Source organism: Hevea brasiliensis, chromosome 10, assembly GCF_030052815.1.
Source record: "Hevea brasiliensis isolate MT/VB/25A 57/8 chromosome 10, ASM3005281v1, whole genome shotgun sequence".
Taxonomy (NCBI): Eukaryota; Viridiplantae; Streptophyta; class Magnoliopsida; order Malpighiales; family Euphorbiaceae; genus Hevea; species Hevea brasiliensis.
This window is the reverse complement of record NC_079502.1, coordinates 84,000,640-84,028,097: the sequence shown is the minus strand read 5'-3', so window position 1 is coordinate 84,028,097 and position 27,458 is coordinate 84,000,640. Positions and strand designations below refer to the sequence as shown.

Genomic DNA, 27,458 nt, shown 5'->3' with positions numbered 1-27,458 from the left:
AGTGGAGTTAGATCTTTTATGCTTGCATATGAGTTTGGCCATACAATCCTCCATACATTACTCACCATCTATTTGAGACACATTGGCTATCTATTTCTTTTAGGTTTGTTTAGGCACAGTTGACTCTTATAGCTGATTGGTATTTATTGCTTGGGTTGATTGATTAATTCTTAGCTATTCTGTAATTATTGAGAGTGATTGCTTCACTCTTTGTGCTTTGCTGGTGGAAATTTAGAATGTTGGTGGCTAGAGGTAAGTTGGTGGTTTGAATTAGTGATTTTTGTGTTTTCAAAGACTGATTCTATTCCCTTCCAAATGAGTTGTAATGAAATTTTGCTTGGGAACAAGTAAGAGTTTGAGTATGGGGGAATTTGATGCATGCATTTTATATCATCATTTAGGTATAATTTTTGCACATAATTTACCCTTGTTTATGGCTATTACTATAGATATTAGCATATATTTAGTCTATTTTGCCTTTTAACACTTCTTAGTTTTATTTTTGGAACTTGTTTGTTTTGTAGGTTAAATTTGGAGAATTTTGGTGTATTTTGATTAGAGCAGTCATTTGGAAGAAATTAGAGTTGAATTACAAAATTTTGAAGTTGAGTTAATAAAACGGAAAGTTGCACAACCTATGACACAACTTGTGTCATTGTCAGATTTAAAGTTTTTCTCGGGCAGAAAGTTACACAACTTGCAACACAATGCGCAACACAACCGACTCAGCTTGTGATGTTTTAATGAAAATTACTGACATAGCACTTTCATCCCTCTGATTTAATACATCATTTTCTCCAGAATCTTCTGTCTTTTTAACCCATTCTAGGGCAGACCTTTGCACCATATAAAAACTTCTTTAACTCTTTCTTTCCACAAGGAGAAAAATAAGGAGATTTTGCAAGAGAGAGAGAGAGGAAGAGGAGCACGTGATATCGGTTTTTGGCAGTAGCAGAGGACGCCTTCTGCAACACTCGAGCAGCAGATTCTTCATCATTTTACTAGGTTTTTCTTTCCCTTAGCTTAGATTTTTATTATTTCTTCATTTTTATACTTGGGTTTATCTTGAAACTATGATTTGTGAGTAGATCTTTGAGATTCTAAAGATGGGTTCGTAAATATTGCTTTGTATTGTGGTTTTTGAGCTGATTTAGTCATTTAAATGAGATTTGTTGCCTCGCTTGATGAATAGGCCCTCATTAAGTTAAGTTTTATTCCTTGACAGATGGACTGAAAAGTGAATGTTTATGATAGATAATCTTACAATAAACTTAGTTTTCTTGGTGTTAGAGATAAGTTAAAAGGATTAAGGAAACTTTCAAAATTAATTAGAGCTTTAATTGGGTTTTTATCAGATTTGAAATACCGTGGAAACAGGATTTGATTTGATTATTACCAACTTTGAAATGCTTGAAAAATGTTTTAGAGAACTAAGAATTGATTTCCCTCAAAATTGTAATTATCATGTGTTTGGCTAAATTGGGGATAAACCACATGTAAACAATATTGAAAACCCTATTTCTAGAATCACTTTAATTTTTATTGAATTTAGATTTAATTCCTCACAATTTCATAATTAGCAATTTCAATTTAAATTTTGATAATCTAGTTTAATTAATTTAATTAATTGTTTGATTTAGCTTAAATTCCTCAAATACCAATTTTAATTTTAAATTTCATTTTTAATATCTTTAAATTTTACCATTCTAATTAGCTTATTCATTTAATTCTAATTTAAGTACAATTCCTTGTGGGAATGATATTTTTAAAAATATACTACTGTAACTCATGCACTTGCGAAAGTTATTTCACAGCTAACATTATTAAGTATCCAAACAACATTAATGAGAGTTAAAAGTTATTATTAATCTCGTACCAAACACTCTCTAAGTTAATTTAAAAATAAATAATTAATTCTTTGATAAAATGATTTAAAATTAACTTTTAAATAATTTAAATATTTAGTTGAAAGGTGTTTAAAATGAATTTAATTTGTATAACAAAAAATGATATATTATTGAGTGTTATCGTTATCAAAATGAAAATGATATTTTTTAAAATTATTAGGATAATATAATTTTTTACTTGATCAAATAATAGTGTTAAAATTAGTAGATAAACTATAAATAAGAGTACTATATTTATAACTTTTAATTTATTTTAAATAATTTTTTAAATTATGAACTAAATCAAATATTAATATATTTTTTGACTTTTTAAAATAAATTTAACTTATAAGTTAAACCAAACACTCACTTAATACATTTAAAACTAACTTTTATAACTCGCTGGAATATTAAAAATACTTAAATTATTAAATTGCTCAAAATGATGCCAGTCCAACGTTAAATTAAAAATTAAAATTCAGCAAGTTTTTAAATATTAAAATCTTGAAATTAAACTACGAAAAATTTTCAAAATTTTTAGGACACCGAATCAAACCTTGCCGTTCCAATTCCCTTGAATCTTAAACCAGAAACAATGCCAGCCTGCTGATCACCCCTAGTTGAATCCTTCACTTTTGATCAATTTTAGGCTATTCAATTCTAATTTCCCATTTAAATTCACTAATATTTAACGGATAGAGAAATTCAAACACAAGATCTTCTCCTAAAATAAAATAATATAATATCATCCCGTGAAGAATATGTAAAACTTTTGATCATCCTAGACCTGGCTCTTTGAAAAGCATGAATATGTAAAACAATGAACAAAAAATTACAACTTTAATTCCAACATGCGAATGGTATATGGCTAACAAATTTCACTAAAGAACACCACATCATATTGAAGTATTATACACTTTATGGACATGATTTTCGTGAACTACGTTTGAAGCTATACATGCCAGATATCGGCCACAGAACTGTTACATAATGAACGCCTCATTTTTAGAACTGTTCATTATAGTAAATAACCAGCCAAAAAACCTCAAATGGCCTTGGAGAAGTGATGGCAATTCTGGATCGACGACAGATATTCTTGGCAAGCTTTCAAGAAAAACACAGCCCTACCATTTAGAATTGAGAGGTCTTCATGAAATCTCTATGTTTTTATTGTAAAAACAATAGACAAAACATTTATCAAGCTCCGTCTTCAAATGCTTGCAACTTGCAATACCAAGTCTCGCATAGCTGAATATCTGCTCTATGTATGAATTGGTTTGGTCTCATGAAAAGGACCTGCAATTATCTCAGAGAAAAGAATAGCACTAAGATTTTGTTCTTTTAAAGCTAAAATGTAAAATACACTAAGAAGCATCTTCATAATGGAAAGGATAGAATTAATAGAATGGAAATATTTATATCTAAGTCGCTTACACCCTCTCAAGGTAAGATATCATTACAAGCCGCAAGAATGAAAGGCATGAAAGCATGTCAACGTAAGCGGGAATGCATAACAAGCCAATAAAAATGTCACCCTTGCTGCAGTCACAATATGAGGAAGAGTTTACTACTCATTACAGCATTATATGTCAGCTCCATGTATTATTACACTTTTATAAGCCTAGGAATTTGGTATCTTTAGAGGTGTCAAGGGTATCAAAAGAAAAGACTATCTCAACAATCTTGTGAGCACTGATGGAATGAAGCAAAATTTTATAATTACGAGAAAAAGCTCCCTTTCACGTCATTGTATTTATTTTTAGTGCAGTGTAGTGGGTAGTGATTGTTTTATCGTTATCAAAATAGCATGCAACTTATAAAATATCAAGCCAATCTGAATTACCTTGCGGCTTGATTAGACGTTAAGAAGTCAAAAAAAAAAAAATTGAAGAAGAAGACGACAACAACAACATAACTCAACCTTAACCTCAATCGAGTAGGGGAAATTTTAGAAATTTATGATACAATAATTTAAAAATCGTAGAAGTGAGTGCATTGTCATCGAGTGACGGGCCACATAAGCACTCAACGTCAAGAATCTAAAGATGCAGGAAAAGAACCTCAGCCTGCTTTTCCTAAGTCCAAGATGTACTTAGGTTCTTCCAGTATAGAATCGAGTCAATGCAAAAATGTAAATAGAGGATTAAAGAAAAATTGGAGGCAGTGACCATATCATGTTCGCATAGAATCAACTCCTCTTTGGATGCGAAAGGCAAGCAAGAACTTAGATGAAAGCTCAGGATATGGACCTCATTAATCTCAATCAAGGTTTTTAAACTTGGTCAAGATAGAGGCTTGAGGATTTAAGGTTCAACCGTAGTCAAACTGGGGTTTAACGAGTATAATATTAAATAAGTATCAATTACATTATAAAATTAATAACTTCTTAAAAAATAATAAATTATTATAATTAGTAGTTTGATATTTTTTTAAATGATAATTAAAATAAAATTACTTAAATTTTAAATGTAAATAATGTTTAAAAAATAATTTAAAATTTTAATGATAACATTTTACAATAAAAAGCATTTAAAATAAAATTTTCATAATAATAAATTTTTTCATATCAATGAAAACATATAGAGAATTATATAAAAAAATTAAAATAAAAAATCATTTCATGTTAATATAATAATATTATTAATTATTAATATAATTAATTATTAAATAAAGAATTAATGAAATCTTTTTTTCTCAATTGTTAATTAATATTTAATACAATAAGATATATATATATAGAGAGAGAGAGACTAGGAAATAACGCTTGTAACTTGCGGTTGTTGCTGCAGCATCACCAATTTGTTTCATTTGACCTAATGTTCGAGTTCCTCTTTCTACAGCTTTAACTTCCTTTTTTTTTTTTTTTTATGAGAAAGACCAGGCGGTTTAAACTGAACTGGGTTTGGCCAATTCAGAACGGGTATGTTGAAAACAGGGTTTGTGGATGAACAGAACCGGACCAAGCTCCATTTCTGATTAACCCCATCTGATCGACCAGTCTGATCCGATTCTGAAGACCATGTTCTCAATAGTCCACAATCTGTAACTGGTTTACCCAGTATCTCAGGCAAGTAGAGACCAATTTGAAGACTCTACTTGAGGACTCCTTTATTTGACACCTACATTCTTCAGGAAATGGGCCTGAAAGTCCATCTTAGCTTCTCAATTTTTAGCAGTAATAGGAAGTAAATTCTACCTACTTGAGGAGGTACCTACTTGAGGACTACCTTTATTTGACAATATCTAGCATTAATAGGGATTATGTCGTAATATTCTGCCACCTACTCGAGATTGAGATCAATTTTTTGTTTGACATTTTTCTAGCAGTACTACTAATTAAATTCCAACATTCTGCTACTTATCAGAGTCCTTGACTGCAAACAAGCTGAGTGTAACACCCCTTATCCGTCTACAGTATAGCCGAGCAAGATATGCCACGCAGTGTACCGAAACATCCTATTTTAATTCAATCATTTTTTATTCTTCCTAATTTATTTTTTTCATAGTTATGACGTACAATTTATGAAATATAATTCATTTAAGTCATTTATTGAAATTATAATTTATTTGAAGTTCCGAAAATTTTATAGAAAATCCGGTAGAGTACCGACTAAAAATAGAGAAAACAGCTCTTCGGAAACTGTGAAAAACACTTTCAATAATCATTTCTAATCATTCTCAAACTCCAATAACCATCAACATGGTCTCAACATTAGCAATCATTTCAAGTACTCAACATTAATCCACAATTTCATTCAAATTAAAAATCAACTAAAATTTCATGAAGATATTCTCAAATTATATTAATTAACAAAATTCTTCAAATATGTACATCAACATATGTTTACATAAATTTACTAATTTACAAGAGTTCATAATTTACAAATCACAAACTACTACCTATTACAAAATGTAAAAACATAATTTCAAAAGAGACCTAAAAGTCCTACCACTGATGCACTGTAGATGAAAGGTGACTCTGACGCTAGGCAGATCTGTGACCTCACCCAGTCTATGGTCTGCTGGGCTCTTTGTCTATCTTTCCAGAACCTACGCGTGGCAAAAAGCGACGCGCTAAGCAATAATGCTTAGTGTTGCTAATAATAAAATAAAAAGAACTAATAAAAAATAAATAAATATACAGTGAGTGTATTGATGTCTCATGCAGATAAGTTTTTAATAATTATTGGTAGTCTTATTTATTTGGCACTTGTTATATTCATTATTTCATTAAATTTATCAACTTTCATTTTTTATTGCCCAAGTAACCTATACTGGATGACTGGACTGGATAAACGGGTAAACTAGCACTGGGTATCAAGTGCATCGGGCCGTCACACCATTGGTCACATATGTGTCTCCAGGTATGCAACAGAACAGCTAATAAGCTGTAATAACATTAGGCACAAGGCCAAGTCTCAACACAATGTCAGAATGGCTAAAAGCCATGAAATCACATAATGGCATAATGTCATGTGTAGTACTGCTAACTGAACCCTATTGGCATGCCAATCTATCTAAACCAATCTTACTATGTGTATTAAGGCATGTTACACTTTTAAACTTTACAATTCTTGAAATTTAAGTTTAGGTGTTACTATTCATTTCTGTTATGGAAAGTCAATCACTATGTTATGGAAAGTCAATCACTATATTATTTCTCTGTATATTTTGTATTCTGTATTTCTATTTAGGATTTCTTATTTAGGATTTCTTCCTAATTAGTAGAACACAATTATAGGAATCAATTGTATATATATACCCATGTACAGATTAATTGATATCAATGAGAATCATCTCTTTCTACATAGTATCAGAGCAGGTCATCAATCTAGGGTGACTATTTGTTCTCACTACCCATTTCGGGAGAGACCTTGGCGCCCATGGCCGCGTTTCAACCCCGATCAACATCGCCGGCGTCATCTCAACCCCCTCATTCCACCACTGTGTGCTGTTGCCTGATCCAGTATAACTATTAAAGGAATTCTGATGTTTGGCTCTCAGATCCTATTTCGGTATTTGCTTGATTTGTGATTTTGGGTTATTTTGCTGCTATAAGCACTTTGGATTAGCGTTTCGGTTAGTTTTCTTTGTCTCAACAAATGGCAGACAATAAGAATGTTATTTCTGATGTGATTCCGATGATGACTAAGATCACGGAACACAAACTTAATGATTCGAATTACCTGGAGTGGAGTAAAACTGTTAGGGTCTATTTGCGTAGCATTGATAAGGATGATCACCTTACTAAAGATCCACCCACTGATGATACACGACAAACTTGGCTAAGGGAGGATGCTCGGTTGTTTTTGCAGCTTCGGAACTCGATTCATAGTGAGGTAATTAGTTTAATTAATCACTGTGAATTTGTTAAGGAATTGATGGATTACTTAGATTTTCTGTATTCTGGTAAAGGGAATATCTCCCATATTTATGATGTTTGTAAGGCATTCTACTGTCTTTGAAAGAGGATAAGTCTCTCACGGCTTATTTTATGGATTTTAAACGGGTATATGAGGAACTTAATGTATTGTTGCCTTTTAGTCCTGATGTGAAAGTTCAGCAGGCCCAACGGGAGCAACTGGCTGTTATGAGTTTTCTTGCAGGCCTTCCTTCAGAGTATGAGACTGCTAAATCTCAGATTCTCTCCAGTTCTGAGATTTCCTCTTTGCATGAAACGTTCACACGGGTCCTTCGTACAGAGAGTACTCAATCTTCACAGCCTGCCAGTAGTGCTCTTATTAGTCGTAATCCAAATGGACAACAAGGTAATAGAAGAGGAAGTAGAGGAGGAATTACAGGCAACAGAAGTAATCAGCGTAATGGAGAGGCTAGTTCTAATCAGAACTCAAGAGGAGTCATTTGTTATTATTGCCATGAGCCTGGCCATACAAAATATAATTGTCCACAACTTCAGAGAAAAAATCAGCGATCACAGATGGCAAATATGGCGTGAGAATTCTCTGATATCTTCCTCTGAGAAAACTATTTTGGTATCTGCAGAGGATTTTGCACAATTTTCCCAGTATCAGGCATCTCTAAAGCCTACTAATTCCCCTGTCACTGCGATCGCTGAGTCAGGTAAATCCACTACATGCCTTGTGTCTTCTTCATCCAAATGGGTTATTGATTCTCGTGCGACGCATCACATGACAGTAATTCTAGTCTTCTATCCGCTTTTGATCTAATCTCACTTCCTCTCTTGTTACATTAGGTGATGGTTCTACTTCTTGTGTCATGGGTTCTGGAACTGTGAACCCGACTTCGTCAATTTCTTTGTCTTCTGTTTTGTGTCTACCAAAATTCTCTTTTAATCTACTTTCTGTTAGTAAACTTACTCGTACCTTAAATTATTCTGTCCTTTTTTCCTGACCAGTGTTTGTTTCAGGATCTTACGACGAAGCAAATTATTGGTAGAGGACGCGAGTCACGTGGTCTCTACATTCTGGAAAATCATGTACCGCTGTCGCTTGTTTGCTCCAGTACCTTAACACCTCTTAAAGCTCATTGTAGATTGGGTCATCCTTCTTTGTCTACCATGAAAAAGCTGTGTCCTCAATTTCAGTCTTTATCAGTACTAGAATGTGAGTCGTGTCAGTTTGCAAAACATCATCGTTTGCCTTCTGTGTCTAGAGTCAATAAACGGGCTTCATCTCCTTTTGAGTTAGTTTATTCTGATTTTTGGGGTCCTTGTTCTGTTACATCTAAAACTGGATTTCGTTATTTTGTTACTTTTGTTGATGATTACTCTCGTGTTACCTGGTTAAATTTAATGAAAAATCGTTCTGAGTTGTTTTCTATCTTTTGTGCCTTTTGTAATGAAATCAAAACTCAATTTAATATTTCTGTGCGCATATTAAGAAGTGACAATGCCAAAGAATACTTTTCAGCACAATTTCAGCCTTATATGACACAAAATGGCATTCTTCATCAGTCTTCCTGTGTGGATACCCCATCCCAAAATGGCGTGGTCGAAAGAAAAAATCGCCATCTTCTTGAGGTAACTCGTGCTCTTCTTTTTCAGATGAAAGTACCTAAACACTTTTGGACGGATGCAGTTTCTACGGCATGTTTTTTGATCAATCGTATGACGTCTTCTATCCTTAATGGGGATATTCCTTATACTACTTTGTTTCCTACAAAATCTTTGTTCCCTATTGAACCCCGTATTTTTTATTGTACCTGTTTTGTGCGTGATGTTCGTCCACAGTTTACTAAATTGGATCCAAAATCTCTCAAATGTGTCTTCCTTGGGTACTCCCGGCTTCAAAAAGGGTACCGTTGTTTCTCTCCTACTCTTAATCGTTATCTTATTTCTGCAGATGTCACATTTTTTGAGTCCACTCCATTTTTTCCTCCATCATCTGTGTATGAGAATCAGGGGGAGGAGGATGATCTCTTAATATATACTGTCCAACCAATGTCTAGTCCTCTCCCACAGCCTGTTCCTTCTGTCTCTAGACCTACTCGACTTCCCGCTGTTCATGTTTATTCCAGGAGATTGGAGATTCCTGACTCAGATCCTCCACCAGCTACTTCGTTGGGAGATCCTATACCTCGTACTAATCATGATTCTGATCTAGACTTATCCATTGCTCTTCGTAAAGGTAAACGTTCATGTACTTACCCTATCTCTTCTTTTGTTTCTTATAATCAATTGTCTTCTTGTTCTCGGTGTTTTGTTACTTCTTTAGACTCTGTTCCTATCCCTACTACTGTTGATGAGGCACTGTCTCATCCTGGCTAGTGTGATGCTATGAAAGAGGAAATTGAGGCTTTAGATGCTAATGGTACATGAGAACTATTGCCTTTGCCCACTGGTAAGAAAGCTATTGGTTGCAAATGGGTATATACAGTAAAGGTAAATCCTGATGGTTCTGTGGCTAGGTTAAAAGCACGCCTTGTAGCAAAAAGATATGCTCAGACATATGGGGTTGATTACTCTGATACTTTTTCTCCTGTAGCTAAACTTACTTCTATTCGCTTGTTTATCTCTTTAGCAGCTACATATGATTGGCCCCTGCATCAATTGGATATCAAGAATGCTTTCCTTCATGGTGATCTTCAGGAGGAGGTGTATATAGAGCAACCACCTAGGTTTGTTGCTCAGTGAGAGTTGGGTAAAGTTTGTAGGCTTCAGAAGTCTCTTTATGGCTTGAAACAAAGTCCTAGGGCATGGTTTGGGAGATTAAGTGAAGCGATCTGAAATTTGGTATGCAAAGAGTAAGTGTGATCACTCGGTATTTTATAGGCAATCGAGGTGGTCTAATTCTCTTGGTAGTCTATGTGGATGATATTGTCATCACCGGGAGTGACTCTGCAGTATTTCATCTCTTAAAACCTTCCTCCAAACTCGGTTTGGACCAAAGACTTGGGATTATTAAAGTATTTCTTGTGTATCGAAGTTATGAGAAGTAAGAAGGCTATTTTCTTGTCTCAAATAAAATATGTCCTCGATCTATTGTGAGAGACAGAAAATTAGGTCTTGAGCCTTGTAGTGCACCAATGACTCCAACTTTACAATTGTTAGCGAGGATAGTGAGTTGTTTGAAGATCCGAGAGAATCTGAGGAGATTGGTAGGAAAATTGAACTACCTTACAGTCACTCGTCCTGACATTGCTTATGCCGTTAGTGTGGTAAGTCAATTTATGTCTTCCCCAACTGTTGCTCATTGGGAAGCCTTGGAACAAATCTTGTGTTATCTGAAGGGCGCTCCAGGAAGAGGTTTGCTATATGGTAATCATGGGCATTTGAATGTTGAATGTTTTTCAGATGCCGATTGGGCTGGATCTAAGGTTGACAGGAGGTCAACTACTGGATATTGCGTTTTTATTGGAGGAAATTTGGTGTCTTGGAGAAGCAAGAAGCAGAGTGTAGTTTCTCGTTCTAGTGCTGAATCCGAATACAGAGCCATGGCACAATCATTATGTGAGATAATGTGGATACTTCAATTACTAGATGAGACAGGTTTTAAGACCTCCCTGCCTGTGAAATTGTGGTGTGATAATCAAGCTGCTTTTCATATTGTTTCTAATCCGGTGTTTCATGAGCGGACCAAACATATTGAGATTGATTGTCACTTTATTCGTGAAAAGATTCAACAACAGATCATCTCAACAGGACACATCAAAACTGGAGAGCAGTTAAGAGATATTTTCACAAAAGCTCTGAATGGAGCTAGGATTGACTACATTTGTAACAAGTTGGGCATGATTAACATCTATGCTCCAACTTGAGGGGGAGTGTTATGGAAAGTCAATCACTATGTTATGGAAAGTCAATCACTATATTATTTCTCTGTATATTTTGTATTCTGTATTCCTATTTATGATTTCTTATTTAGGATTTCTTCCTAATTAGTAGAACACAATTATAGGAATCAATTGTATATATATACCCATGTACAGATTAATTGATATCAATGAGAATCATCTCTTTCTACAATTTCATTGGTCAACTAAAATGTTGACTTTTGCATAGACAATAGGTACATTGGTTCTAATACTCTCAACATACCACATTTTGCATTCTAAAGTTGTTGATATTGGTTGACAATACCATTTCTAAACTTAGTGTTAATTATTCACAATTTTCAGATTTCAAGCCTTATGTTTACTATTCCATTGATCATTTGTACAGTAGAAATTTGGCAAAGTTGTCTTCATAAAAGTTGTTCCTTCTTTTGTCTAGTTATATTTCCTTTTTTGAATCACTCCATTTGGAGTTTTGTAGATCAAGTTATAGCCTAAACACCATAACTGGCCGGATTGGACAGAATCCAAAATTCTTGGCAAAACTGGTTCTACCAGATTTGGTAACCTAAGTTTGGTTAGCAATTTGACTAGGTTATGATCAGAATTTAGATTTATGTTCTTCATGAAAGTTGTAGGTCTATGTCTCAGCTTTCTGCTGGTAAAATTTCAGGTCAATTGGACCTTTCTACACTGAGTTATCACCAAATGAATAAATAATGTTCATTTCGTCATTTTGCCCAGGCAGAATGCAAGTCACCCGGATTAAGGCAATTTTTAGGCCAACTTGATTTGATTTTCTGGACAGGGTTTCTTCACCAAAATTGTGCCATTATGTGTCTAGGTTCATGGCCAATTGGCTTTGTACTAATTGAACCTATACAACTCCATTTATGGCTGCCCAAACCTGCTGGACTGATGGTCAGTCCTGCAGGTCAGTCAAAGTAGCTTACCAATCTCAAATACCAAGCTACAACTCTCTTCATTTCCTCATCATACACAGCCAAATGGTCACTAATTGACTATTTAAACTTTCATTCACCAACACATAAACAAAATTTAAGTTTTATTCCTCAAACCCTAACTCCAACAACTAAAATTTTCATACACATACAATCCATAGTTTACAACACCAACATCATGTTCAATGGCAGCCATACACAAAATTTTTAGAATAAATTGGCACTAACCTTGACTTAGGCACTTTCCAATGCTTAAAAACTTCACTTTCTTCCTTTCAAATTGCTGCCCAAAGCTTGCTCTAGTGGTAGGGATAATTTTTAATGAAGGCAAGTTAGGGTTTTGAGGTGGTTTAAGGTGGAAATTGAAGCTTTGATAAGCTTTCAATGGTGGTTTGGGTGTGGAAGAGGAAACTGCTGAAAATGGGGAAGGAGATGAATCTGATTGCTTTTATTTATTTGTCTCAATTATCCCTTTTTAATAGGCTAGATTAATTGTGATTGGTGGGAAAAGGATTGATTACATCATGTGATGTCAAAATTGTCATTTAATCTCATTTTCTTTCCTTTTCTTCTCTACTCATTTTCAATTTAATTTTTAGCAATATTTATTCACATTTTGTGTCATAATAATTATTTACTTAACTGGACAAGTCGGCCAAAAATCATCTCTGAAGACGAAATGACCAAAATGCCCTCCGTTTGGCTTAACCAACTAAAATTGTCTGTACCGATTGAAAAAATTTTCTAAGTATTTTCTTGGCATTCTAATGCCATAGAAACCTCAATGACCCTTCTCTGGAGTTCCAAAAATTATTTTATGAATTTTCTCCCAGGTCTAGGGCTCCTAGTTGTGAGAACCGCAACTTCCTACTAGGTTACCCATCACTTGGGCACCAGCTCATTTAATTTGGTTGTATTTTATTTCTAAAATTTTTTCTAAATTTTTCTTATTAATATTTGAGTTAATTATGGTTCCTCACTTCAGTTTAAATATTTTTCCGGACGTTCTAACTGTCCGGACCGACACTGGTCACCGGAACAGTAGAATGTACGGAGTTGCTACAGGGAGGGTGTTACACTGAGCCAAGCCAAGCCAAGCCTTCATATGTTAAGGTCCCAACCATTTTTCACTAGGCTTAAGCTTGGATTGAGCAGAAGGGCATCAAGCTTGAGCTGGACTCAAATTAAACTAAGTTTAATAATTAAATAATTTTTTTATCAACAATTAAATAATTTTGAATGAACTAATTATAAATAGTAGCGAGCCTAAAACAAAGAAGACCACGACAGTAATAAATGAGCTACAAGCATCAATACATTACATATGAAAGGATTAGTCGGTTGGAGCCATTCATAACAGAGGGGTTCCCAGCTCTTTTTTCTTCAATGTGAGACTTGTAAAACCATACAAATCCCACATTTTTGCATACAAAGAAGCAAGGCACCAAAATTGAAATCGCACATTTGTTGGGATATATATTTTCATAGGGGTTCCCTCTCATAAAAGGGAGTAGTTTTCCCTTAGGAAGAGTTAGGGAAAGCGCAATTGAATTAATGAGGATAACTAGGCTTATTAACTATTGCATGTAAGTTCACCCTCCCAGGCCCAGTTGATGCAGGAAGCTCACGCGTTAAACAACTATTAAATACTTTTATCTACCAAAAAGAAAGTAGAGGCAGCCAAATTGAAGTTGCAAAATAGCATACAACATATTTACTTACCATTTCTTTATGCAGTTCCGGCTATCAACCTTTCCCGTTGATCAAATTTTTTGACCTTTACAATGCCAAAGAGAACTTGGATGCCGAAGAATGCACACAAGGCATATGCTGCAACAGCCGGTACCTGGAAAAGAAAACCATTTAATTAAATGATCAATTGAAAACTAGAACTTAAAATACAAGACTATGCATAACAGCCCAAATTATAGTGGATAGCTTACCCGAATGGAATTGAGATACAAAATTGTTGCAAGGTTTATAAGGCTTCCAGCAGCAACTGCCTGTTGATTGGTCAGAGGGTTATATAACCAAAGAGTAAATAACCATGCCCATCAAAACATATTCAAAATTTTTCTTAAGGAATATATGAAAAAGTAATAATAATAATAATAATTAATCATGACAAGTAGACAAGCATATCGCCTTTGCTTCAACTCTAACACGAGGGCAGGCAGGCACATTACACATAGGAACACAACCGCATGCGTATCTGCTTGCCAAATTATAATTTTTCACAATGTATGTAACTTCAATAGAGTGATTCCTTGTATCTGGAAGCAGCATATAGTGAAACATGCTGAATTAGTAATCTGGCATGATTTTAGAGATAAGAATTCGTAAAAGCCAAGGTAATTGAAGGTGAATTCTCTTACTACTAATTTACTATTCATACAAGTTTAAAAAATGGGAGCAACTTCTGTGCTGTGTTCTCAAGCATTGAACAAGCAAATTTTCAACAGGATATATGTGTAGTTCCAAATATACATGGAGAAAAGGTTTCTCATTGAGTTTCAAAAGTGGAGAAGACAAATAATTAATTTTTTTTTTCTATAAGTTTCTAAATAAAGATACAACAATAATATATTTTACAACTATAATTATAAATGTGAAAACTTATATGTAATCATGAGAAAAGCAAATGAAAAAATACAGTTACTGGAACCACAAATGCCTTCCACACTTTTCTTCCTTCCAACTCACCAGTTGAAAACATCTTGCCATATGCTTCAAACAAGAAATCACCCAATTGAGCATAAACAAAGAGCTTGACATGGTTTGGGCTCTTAGAACGTGGAGAATTCGGCCTTTCAATTAAATTGTATTGAAGTGCTCAATGAATTGAAATTTCCCTACTGGAATATATCATTTTTATGCAAAATAGACAATGGAAACCATCTTCTACATCTAATGCAAAATTTACGTAGTCTGATTAATCAACACTGGAACCATATTATCTAGAATTAAGACAATAAGAGATTTTAGCAGTTTGATTACTAGAAAGCTGTTTAAAATCTTACAAACAAAGCAATTCAACACCACTTTTCCCCTGAGAAATATATAAATGCAATGATTAATACATTCAATGGAACCTAAAAGAAAGATGAAGATAAATTTGATGAGGTGACACTTCCATTCATTTGTAAGCCAGATAAATACTTGCACACCCAACTGTCTTCTGAACAGCAGCAACACGCTGGAATGCCCTGTCAGACTCCAGAGTTCTAACTCGAAGCTTCAAATCACCATGCTCCTGTAAAATAATGTTAAAAGCTAAATTAAATACCTGGAAACAACTTGGTGTTTGTAGCACCAGTATTACCTCAGACTCTCAAAATAAAGTACAGCAAGGATTCCATAGTCCTACCAATCGTTGGATAGTTTCAGCAAGCTTTTCAACTCTGTCAGCCTGTCTAAATAAGTTGTAGAAAGCTCGAGACTGCCTGTCCCATCTCTTTCTGAGGTCCTGAAGTATTTACTGACTCATATCATGTCTAGTGCAGAAGGCTAAAGTAGAATTAAGATGGCCCAAGTTTATATTCCAGACCCCTTGCCATATACAAATAATAAAGGAAAAGTTCTACCTTCAAGAGAACTTCAACTCCAGCTTCACGAAATCTCAGCAACTCAAGTGCATAACTGCACAGATGAAGCATTTAGAAAATGTCAGATATATAAGAAGCATAAGCAACCAAATTCTATAAAGTTCAAATGCATTCTTTTGAAAAAAAATGCAGGAGCTAAGCGGTTCTCACGGTTTGGCAATCTCTGTTATATCAAACCGGGGGTCAAGGCCCTTCCCAATGCCATCCAGCACTGCAGCAAAAAAAAATAATAAATTACTGCTCTGAAGTTAACATTGAACATAGCATCATAAAGTTTAAGTGATAAATCCAACAGATTCTATTACAACACCTGAAAATGCCCTAACCACAAATGTAAATGTGGCTGGAAATCGAAAAGGTTGATCTGCTGCAATGGCTAATAAATCTTCCCCTGTTAAGAGAATCCAACGGATGTGGTATTCAAATGTTCTCAAAAAAATCAGGAGAAAAGATCCAAAGGCCGCATCATTTTATTCATATTAGAAAAAGTAGGAAAAATCAACTAATCAGATCTATGAATTCAAATGTAGGACAGGGTTTTAAACTGTCAGATTTCAGCTATAAGCCATGGACACAAAACGCATCAAGATATGACACAGACACTTTGACTCAGCTATCCTTAAAAAATTAAGATATAACACGGGAGGGATGCATTAATAATAATAACAACAAACTTTTATTATATTTCAAATATATAAGAATTCAAATTTAAATTATAAGATTAAGTGTAAGACATAGATGTTCTGCAGAAATATGGTTTTACTTCATTTTCAATAATACCCAACAAGATACTGAAAATCTAGTCCATCATGTATATCAATCAAGTAGGATTTAGGAATTATACCCTTTAGTAGAAAGGGATTACAATAATCTAGTAATCTACCATATAGATGGCATATATGAAAAATGAGTTAACATGACCAAGAAAAAATTGTTGTATCCTTGACGTGTCCAAATTTTTACATGTACAGACAAGTCGGATGCATGTTGGGCATGTCCATGTTGGAGAAGTGCCATGCATGGACACTTCAGCAAAAACAAAGTGTTAGTGCTTCGCATGATTTCAATATACCACAATGTTCAGTATAAAATTTCAAGCAATAAAGACAGCTTGGCAGAAGAAGTCATAGGAACCAATAGAGACATGCAACTTTGAATGAATATGTACAACGATCGCATTCTTTACTTTATGTAGAAGATTAACAGAATGTGAAATAAAATGTTAGGACTTATAAAGTATTGCACTACAAATTTGTAGAAAATATATGCACTAAGCTTAATTGATTACTCCCATTCCATGAATTTAGTCAACATGAATATAGTCTTATTTACACACAGAATTACACCATGTGAATTACCAATTGCAGCTAGGCATTGCTTCCTTTTTTCTACTTTTTCCTCCTTGGTCAGTGGCTTTTTAAATCCAAGTTCTGCTGCAGCCATTTCTCTCTCTCTTCTTTGTGCAGCGAGACGCTCCTCAAAACTGCCGAAGACAGTTGCAGTTAAGTTTGAACCCAAAAAAAAAAAAAATGGCATTTTGGTTCTTATTTATTTGGGTAGTTTGTCCAAGGGTTTTGATGTCCCTACTATGCGCCACAGACAATATTAAACAAGGGAAAATTACTATCTAGTTCTTGCATTTTAACGAAATCAACTATTTGATCCCTATATTTTAGAAAATACATTATTTAGTCCCTATATTTTACTTCTGTTAAACTATTTAGTCCCTCTGTCAAATTCTTTTTGTTAGTCAATGTTTGTCAAACTACAATTTTGTCCCTCTATTTTAGTGAAAGTAATTAGTTGGTCTTTATATTCTGAAAAATACTGTTATGTAGTCTCTCTATTTTAGTGAAACTAATTAGTTAGTCCTGACATTTTGAAAATATAATATTTTGAAAAATATATTCCTGAATGAAAATGAAAATTTTGTTGTATGGAGAATAAATCTGAACTTTTTTTTTGTTAAAATTTGAAATTATTTTCATTCAATTTCCTAGGCATCATTTTTGTATTTTCTCTATCGAAAATAAATTTTCTAGATTATTGCATTGATTACTTAGAGATATACAAGAATTAATTAACTTTTTTACGCATATATCTTGCACTAATTTCTATCAAAAGGAAATACGAAGAGAATGAGATAAAAAAGGGTGTGGATACAAAGAAGAAAAAATATGGGGGGAGAAAACAGAGAGGGTAAGAGAGAAATAAGGGGGAAAGAGTCAGGAAAATTTGGGTATAAAAAAGGAGGGACTAAAAAGTTAACGGAATCAAATTACATGGAATAACTAATGTATTTTTCACAATGTATGGACCAATTATTTAATTTCACTAAAATAGAGGGATTAAATAGTAGTTTGATTGGCACTAAAACCCTTCGACTAACAGAAAATTTAATGGAGGGACTAAATAGTTTAACAGAAATAAAATACGACTAAATAGTTTATTTTTCAAAATACAAGATCAAATAGTTAGTTTCGTTAACATGCAAGGACTAAATAGTAGTTTTCCCATTAAACAATGAAGAAAAACATGGCTATTTTATGCTTCCTGTTGCAGATAATATGCACTTAGATCAGCATAATCTTACCAGTGGAATAGGAAAAGAAACAAGGAGAAACTAAGCATCAGGCATATTTATATATCAAAGGTAAGTGTACAAGTCAAGCCAGTTATTGGAGTAATATTTATATTTGTGAGAACTATAGTGGTGTAGCAACTTTGAGTGAACTATCTTCCTGTCTAGCATAGTTTTAGATTATCAAGATGAGTGCTCTATCTGGAAATTAGTACTAGAACTAGAACTAGAACTGGGCAACTGATATCAGACTTATCGTTCTATTCAAATTACTATTTTGATTTTCACATTGATATGGTTACCTTAACACCCAATAACCTAAATCAGCACATAGAGATTGATCCAGTTGCATCCTGAATCAACAACAAATGTAATGATGGTAATAAAAAGGAAGACAAAATATTCTGGTAAACCTATTAAGGAAGAACTGGGCAGTTCGTCTAACAGCCGTCATGTCTCCAGTAGGTACAAGGACACCCATTTGGATCATCGCCTGAAGGACCTAGACAAATGTAGACTTTATTTATTGTTAAATAATCTCATGACATCTAACCAAGTGAACCACAATATCATCAACATTATTATTACAATCAAGAAACTTACCCTGACAGCAGGCTACCTTAGTAAAAAAATATACTCACTTTATCAGGATCCTTCTCATAAATTCCATAAAATGCTTCCAACATCCCTTCTCTGATGTTTGGACTGATACTGTGGCATACAAAGTCAGTGGATAGTCACCACATAAAACTTTCCAAATGGACTTAGTTGGATTACTTATCGAAGACAGCCTACAGAGGATCAGAAAATACCTTCCCATCATTCCAAAATCATAAAAGATCAACCTCCCACCATTGATATCATCAACAGCAATATTTCCCGGATGCTGAAGAGGCAAAAGAAAAGGTTTTCATTACATGTAGATGACAAACTTTAGAAGATACTATGTAATTATGAAACACAAGGATCACATCTTCCAAGTCTCCTGTATGAGTATATCTGATCAGAGTTCAATAAAGGATTTGAAAAGTCACCAAATGAGACTCGATATGATCAGTGTGGAAGAATATGGAAACAGAATGATGGATGCTGCATATTGCAGAGATATCCATTTTTTTCCTCTTATTAATGCATCTGCTTTGGCTATATGGAGCTTGCACAACATGTTTGGAAATATTCAAAAAAGAAACCTTTCTTTCAGCATTATTTGAGCCAGGAATGCATTGGCAAAACTATGTAATTAATGCACCTCAAATATTTCAGGGACAACAATATTAACTGTAGTGACCATGTATGCTTGGGGCCTAAATTAGTGACGCCTCCTCGTTATACACTTCAGCTGAAGTTTACAAATATTTGAACCTTAAATATTTCAGAGGCTGCCGCATTAAATACAGTGGCTGCTAATACCGTTAGGACAGGCGCACACACACAATCAGACAATCACAAAAGAGAGAAGAAAAAAAGAATGGACACAAGATTTACGTGGTTCGGCAGAAAGGTCTAAGTCCACGGGCAAGACGAGAGTAAAAGTTCTACTATAATGAAAAAAAAGCAAGATACAATCACTCAGAACTCTCAAATCCTATCGGCCCATGCCCTTTGCTTCCACCAAAGACCTCACAAAATATTTGATTTCGGTTGCGATGCAGAACTTTTTGAGTCATGTGACAGTTTAGGTCCATGACGACATATCCAAAATTCAAGCCACATAAGAATAACAAATACTTTGGGTGTAAATTGCTAATGCCTCATCATTTTATACTTCAGCCAAAGTTAAATAATATCCCTGTCCCAAATTCTCCAATATTAGAATGCAGTATGCAATTCTAGACACCTTTGCAATGCCAACATCAAAACATGGTTCTTCCTGTTGGAAGCACTAAATCAACCCCTACATGTGTAGTCAATTAGCTGGTAGTTTCTGGAGTCATTTTCAAAATTCATAAGGAGAACATTCTAACAATTAACAGTGCTAGTTCTTTTGATTTATTAGAAAATTAAACGCAGCGTAGTCCAAGGATCAGCATCATGAGAAGGAAGTGAATCCCCATAAGTGAGGAAATCCATAGTCCAGTCACAACTTGGAACATTATAAGGAAGAACAAACAATTATTTCTCAATGTGACTAGTAAAGCATTGCATGCCAAAGTTGAGAAACAATAATTGAATAGTATCTGCTCATGCAAATTACAAGTTAGAGCATCCAATTCCTTTATTTGAAGACTTATCATATGAGGCACAAAGAAACGTCCAGATTTTCTTTAGTTAGGTGGATTCACAATAGAGACTAGGCTTATGAGTCACGAATGTTATGGAGATTTGTTCTGAATGCATTCTCTAAAATTTGGTAAAAGACTCCTCCTGAAATTTTTATTTATATATGAGAACTAAAAACTCAACTACAGACACTAGGATTTGAAACTTTCTATCCAAACACAACTTTAAGAAAATAAGCACCAGAAGGTGGCAAACAGAACTCACAGGATCAGCATGGAAAAAACCATGAGATAGAATTTGATCCAAGTAAGATTCAACAGCATATCGGCCCAGCCTGCAGTATACAGTAAAACAGGACAATAATTATGAGCAACAATAAAATAAATTGTCTGTTTGAAAAAAGAGAGAAAAAAAACTACAAAAGCATTGATAGCATATGCATTGAAGATCGCATGCTAACAGAGGTTAACAACAGGACATTATTTTAACCTCTTACGATCAACACCTAATTGATCTAAAGCTTGTATTTTGTTTATTTTGATCCCAGGGACATACTCCATTGTCAGAACCTACATGGCAGAAAAATAAATAATAAATAAATAAAAGGCCATGAACAAATTTAACAAGTATTTAATCTAGAAAAGTAGCATTCATAAGTTGAAGTTCGTGATTACTAAAGGGAACCTGCGGTGTTGTGTATTCCCATAAAATTGTGGGGACTTTGACATAATCCATATCTTTGAAATTACTTGCAAACAGTTCAGCATTAGCAGCTTCCTTTGTGTAATCAATCTCCTGAAAAGGTCAAATACCATTAGTTATCACAATCATAAACATCAATTGAAAAACTGTAAAGAAATAAGATACTTTTAGCAATCTTTGCTGATGTTCCTTAAGCAACAAACATGTGAGCTAAATAATGATCATTAATAATTTTAAGAACTTAAATTTTTGTCCTAAAATTCTAAATTTACATAAATTTAAATTAGAAAGGCAAACCATTAGCAGCATCTTTGGTGCCAAATCACCAGTAAAATTGAGCTCTTCGCTGTAATAGAGTATTTTTGTACCAATTTATGAAGAGAAGTGTTCAAAACAAACCATGTAGAGCTGACTACCAACACCAACCTCAAAAAATTCTTAGGGTAGACTTAGTCTACCATGTGGACACTGGACACAGACAGAGATTAGCTGGCCTCTCTTAGCAGGTACATCCATACATGTTTAAACCCTAAACATAAGCGTTAAACATGTTGTGGTCTTTCCCTCTTGCTTTACTTCTCATCCATGTCAACATCCTAATTTCAGATGAACTTAAATTGCTCCTTAAAGCATGACCAGCCTAGTCATAAGTTTGGGTTTATTCCACTCAATATAGCTTCAAATAAGCAATTGGAGAGCAAAAGAATAAATTGCTACTTGTAATTGCAATTGTCCGAGCAGTAAAAATAAAAAGTCAGTAAACAAGAATATCATTACCTGGTACAAGACAGTTGCACATTCATCATAAATTGCAACCCAGTCCCTCTTTGCACCATCTGACTTTGGGTCAACCTTTTGAAGATATTCTGCTATTATCTGGAAACAATGGTCAACATGTCCATATATGTTAAAACCCTCTACATGGGTGGAAATAGCACAGAATTAAGTGCCGAGAAAACTAACCCTAAGGTTTTTAAGATCAATATCAAAAAGATCCTTGAGACCAGGTCTTTGTACTTTAACCACAACTTCCTGTCCCTTCAATCTTGCACGGTGAACCTGACCTGTATTAAATAAATATATGTATACACAGTAAGGAGAAGTGCAATGTTAGAATCTACATTCTGATAAGCTATTGCATCAAAGGGACAATCAATCAAAATTAATATTACCAAGGCTTGCAGCAGCAATTGGTTCATAGTCAAACAGATCAAAGATATCATCCAATGAACCTCCAAGCTCCTCTTCAACTATAGACACAGCTGTCTCTGATGGGAAGGGAGGAACTTGATCCTGCAGAAGAATATCAATTCAGGCCTTCCTAAAGATTCACCAGTTCAGAAAAGATAACTGGACCTGACTGGAAATTGAAACACTTAATTACACATAAAAATACAATGGGCAATGTAAACTATAGATACCACAAAAAGAATTTTGCTAAAAAAAAAAAATTGGTTTCCAACATTATAAACAGGAAAGCATCATGCAAGCGAAGGAGATTGAGATCCAAAGAATTCGATGGAATTTAAAACAAAAGAGTTCACACCTGAAGTTCAGACAACTGATCAACATATTCCTGAGGAAGAATGTCCACTCTAGTGGAGAACTGCTGGCCAATTTTGATGAATGTGGGACCTAATCTCAATATATTTTCCTTTAACCACTTGGCAAGGGCTTTCCGCCTTAGAATTTGTTTCTCCTTTGTCATTCCTCCTGCATAGTTACCTCTATAAATTTAGACAGGACAAGAAGGAAAAATAAAAATAAATACTAATAATAAAACAGTATGAATTTTCTCAACCAAAAAAAAAAGTATGAATTATGTCTGAGAAAGGGGTAAGGGGAATCTTTGCTAGATTCTAGGGGCTGTTCATCCCCATAAAATCAATTTATGTCAAAAAGCATGAGTCATCAGTTTATCATTACGCATGATTAACTTTTAACAACTCTTTTAGACATCAGAACTGAATTTCAATAACAAAAAGAGCAAAAAATTGCCAAACAATGAGTTTAAATTGACAAGCAAGTCCATTGTAATAGAAACAAGAAAAAACTGTGGCTAAATCAACTATATGGTTACCATATCAATCTACAAAGAAGTAACTGACCTCGATAAGAGAATTTCTGATTGTTCAACCAAGCTCTGAAGATGAATGTAAAAACAAATCCCCATATTTCCAATGTCCTTTGAATCGTTGAGTAGGTTTTAAATCTACTCCAACGGCCCCCAGATGCAACAGAGACCTGCAAGATCCATATATTGTCAAAAGAAAGCTAAGTTTCAAAATTAAGATGCAATACGAAATGCACATATGCTCATGAAGAGATGATTCATAAATAATGCAGCCCCAATTAAGATCGATGATTATTGGATTGCAGTAAATAAATTCAACTAACATGAAATAAAATTTGTCAAGAGCATCTACGAATTAAGATATAATACACTCAGAGACAGCAATTACCACCTGTACTGTTACTACCTCTCTTTCTATTTATTTTTTTCTGTATTTTTTTTATTTTAATTTAATGATCAAACCCATCAATAAAGGGCATAATGTCAAAGAAGCTTAAGCTTTAAGCTTGTAGACGAGTGCTCCACGAATAGTTTTATATCTCTATTAGGCAAAACGGAACTCTGTAGTTTAATGAACATTTCTAGCTCCACTCTCTAGTACAATACCAGACTCATTGTATAGCTCATAAAACTGATAATATGTTGTGATAACAGCTAGTATCACAGCATGGGCACAATGACAGAACAAATTAATCACAATGAGTTATATTCAACCAACCCAAAATCCAATAATAAAGGTACCTCCATCTGTTGCTGGCCCGCACGCTTAAACCAAGCAACTTCTTTCCCTATCTCTTCAATCCTCTTCTTCCGCCCATCCTCCGACAATTCAGCCTCTTCCTCCACCACCATTTCTGCCGCTGCAACACCGCTGCCATTCACGTACTTTACCAAACTTCCATTGGTGATTTCCTTCTCACTTTCCACCATACTCACGCCACCATTGGTAAAACTACTTATCGACGATACATTGAAACCATAGTCATCGGAACTACTAGTAGAAGCAGCGCCATTTCCATTCAATTCCTTCAACAATTCCCTCTCCCTCTCTTCAATCACCAAACTGTCTTCTCTAACAGCCAGAAGTCGAGTGCGAAGGAGGAGAGTTTTCCTAAGCTGGTTAGTAGAAAGAGGAAGCTTAGAGAGAGAAAGGCGGTTTTTAGGAGTGGTTTGAGGATACAGGAAGGTAAGGTCTGGTAGAGGCAAAGACGAAGCCATCAATGGAGATTTTTTTTACTCTTCAAATATGAAAACTGATTTTAGATCAAATCCAAACCCTAATTCTCATGATTTCAGATCAAGGAAGGGCTTTGTTATGTGGTGTGGAGGACTAGGGGGAGAGAAGTTGAGGAAGAAGACAGAAAGTGGAAGAGAAATAAATGTTAAGAAAATAATAATAATAATAATAATAATAATAATAATAATAATAATAATAATAAATAAAAGGGAGGGAAAATAAGGGGTGGAGAAGGACAAGACACGTGGCACAGCTGACTGTTAGAGCTGCAAAATTCTTACCACAAAGAAATTTGCCCGCGTTGGAATTTTTTTGGAAGCTTTTTGGCTTACGTGTCTTTTTTAGCTACAAAATAACGCAACAATATAGAGCAGAGTTGACACGTGGATTTGGCCGGATTGGGGATTCTGCATCACGTTCCAATTAAAATTTGAACTTAAAATCCTATAAAAATATATGTCAGTATGTTACCTGGAGGCTGTTGTGGGGTATAAGTGTTGCTATTCTCAAAACAAGTGCACTTAATCCGAGGACTCATGTGATCCAGAGGCTACTTTGTTCATATGAGAAAGCATCTAGTCAGTCAATTAATTTTAACAAGTCTCATTTGGTTCATAGTGATAATGTGGGTGATTCTGTTAGGCAGAATATAGCCTCCTTTGCTTGGAGTTACAACTTCTAGAGATATGGGTGCTTTTTTGGGCCTGCCATCTTTGATTGGGTATAGTAAAGTAGAGATTTTTCATTTCATAGAGGGTGGCAAAAACTCCAATCCTGAAAGAGGAACCTTTAATATATGCTGGTAAAGAGATCCTTCTAAAAATAGTTGCTCAAACCCTTTCGAATTATGCTATAGGGCCTTTCTTCTCCCTAATTCCTTTTGTATTGAGCTAAGTGAATGATGAATAACTTTTGGTGTGGTAATGGTCGTGATTAGCACTGAAGTTTCACTAGATGTCATGGGCTTGGCTTTGTAAACATAAGTATGAAGGACGTTTGGGCTTTTAGAACTTGCGCCACTTTAATTTGGCCATGTTGGGGAAATAAGGTTGGAACTTGTTAGCTAATACATAATCTCTTGTTGCAATAGTTTTGAAAGCTTACTACTATTCTCGGGGAACTTTCCTACAGGCTTAGCTAAGCAATAACCTAAGCTTTACTTGGCATAGCATTTGGTCCACCTAGGATCTCCTTCATCAAGGAAGTCGTTGGCATGTTGGTTCCAAGGATACCATAGGTATTTGGACTAATCAATGGTTAGGTGATCTTGATAATTCTATGGTGACCTCCACTGCATTCGACTCAATTGACATCCAAATTATTACCTACTTAATAGATCCAAATACTGGTATGTGGAATTATGACCTAATTAATTCTATTTTTAACAACAAAGATAGGGATTTAATTCTTAAAATCCATCTTTGGGTCTGGCATTTGCAATATTAGTTAATTTGGGTGGGTGAATATCATGGGTTGTATTCTGGTATAAGTGCATATGGATTGTTATTTCCTTCTGCTTTACCCTCTAATGATGTTGCGTTGCAAGCTACTTAGAGGAAATTATGGTCCCTTAATGTTCTCCTTAAAACTCGTAATCTTGTGTGGAGAGCTTGCAATTCAGTTTTGCCTACTACTGATCTGTTATGCATTAGAAGAGAAGACGAGTTTATTTTTCATGTATTGGTTATGTATCCTTCTGCCCGTAATTGTTGGGAGGCCTCTCAATTGGGTATATGTTAGGACCTACTACTAGTTTTTTGGATTGGTTATCTTCACTTTACAAACCTTGTCTCTTGATGATTGTGAGATTTTGATTGTGCTTTATTAGTGTATCTGGTTTAACAGAAATAATGTCGTGAGGAATTCTAAGTTTTTAACTCCTACCAGGTTTCCAGTTTTGCTCAAACATTTCTTGAGGAATGGAAGCAAGCTCAGGTGGCATTTTCTTCTAGCTTAGATGAGCAAACTTCAATTACTTTTTGGTGGGTTCGTCCTCTAGTGGGTGCTCTAAAAGTTAATGTGGACATTACAACTAATGTGAATGGTAATAGTATTGGTACTGGGATGATTGCAAGAGACCATCTTGGCCACATGGTTGTTATGCAAGCTTTTGTTATTCTGGGTGTTTTCACTCCAAAGATCTCTAAGGTAATTGGGATTCATGAGGGTCTTTCCAAAATTAAGTTGCATGGATGGTTTAACATTATTATTGAGTCAAATGCTTCTTGGGTTATATCTGCTTTGCAACAAAACTTTAGTATGTCTTCCCCTTTTGGTGTTGTTATTGCATATTGTAATTCCCTAATGTCAGAGATTTTGTTTGTGCTTTTCATTTTGTTCGTTGGTGTACAAATGTTGTTGCCCATCAGCTTACTTGGAAAACTCATTTTGTGTCAGACTTTAGGAGTTAGGGTTCCTTAGCCCTTTCTTTCATTGTAGATGCCTTGTTTATTGACTTGCAATTTTCCTAATATAATCCAATTCTTTCAAAAACAAAATTAATGCATTTGAAGTTTACAAGATCATATATTACATATTAAGCATAAATGATATTATAAACTTGACATTGAGCTTTTTTGTTTCACCATTTGCAAAGAAATATGCAAACTTATTCAATTTTTTTCTTTTTTTTAACTTTTTTCTGAATAAATTATAGCACCATAAATGAATTAGTCATTATAAAAATTGCTAAGGATAAAAAGTAATTATTAATTTTATGCACACTCTATTTTTGACTTTTTTATTACTAAATTAATTAGGCTCAAAGTAAAAGTCTCGACTATTTCTTATTATGATAAATCAAATGTCATTTGAGTTTGACTTTTAGATTGCTTTAAGAGCAAGCTCTACACAAATATTGGGCTTTGAGATGGGGATGGTGTAATAGGCAAATGTGATTCTAAAGATATATCATCATATTTGAAAATATGAGTTACTCT

General features: G+C 34.5%; 1 protein-coding gene across 6 annotated transcripts; it reads right to left on the bottom strand.

The window, feature by feature from the left end:
* Positions 1-2,605: 2,605 nt before the first annotated feature.
* Positions 2,606-24,666, bottom strand: LOC110659458 (protein ACTIVITY OF BC1 COMPLEX KINASE 8, chloroplastic). 6 transcript variants are annotated; one of them, XM_058154268.1, is made up of 21 exons: positions 24,024-24,666; positions 23,317-23,452; positions 22,755-22,921; positions 22,381-22,501; positions 22,172-22,272; positions 21,986-22,084; positions 21,191-21,301; positions 20,996-21,075; positions 20,771-20,840; positions 19,099-19,172; positions 18,928-18,997; positions 18,700-18,788; positions 17,064-17,188; positions 16,016-16,096; positions 15,856-15,916; positions 15,685-15,739; positions 15,468-15,566; positions 15,260-15,353; positions 14,044-14,099; positions 13,823-13,946; positions 2,606-3,182 (listed from the first exon to the last, which is right to left on the bottom strand). In XM_058154268.1, the coding sequence occupies exons 1-20, from the start codon at positions 24,498-24,500 to the stop codon at positions 13,830-13,832; spliced, it is 2,283 nt and encodes a 760-aa protein (XP_058010251.1). In that variant the 5' UTR covers positions 24,501-24,666; the 3' UTR covers positions 2,606-3,182; positions 13,823-13,829. The 6 variants fall into 6 exon arrangements, with proteins under 6 accessions (XP_058010251.1, XP_058010252.1, XP_058010250.1 ...); XM_058154269.1 differs by lacking the exon at positions 2,606-3,182 and adding an exon at positions 5,664-5,973; XM_058154267.1 differs by lacking the exon at positions 2,606-3,182 and adding an exon at positions 5,664-5,936.
* Between the last annotated feature and the right edge of the window lie 2,792 nt (positions 24,667-27,458).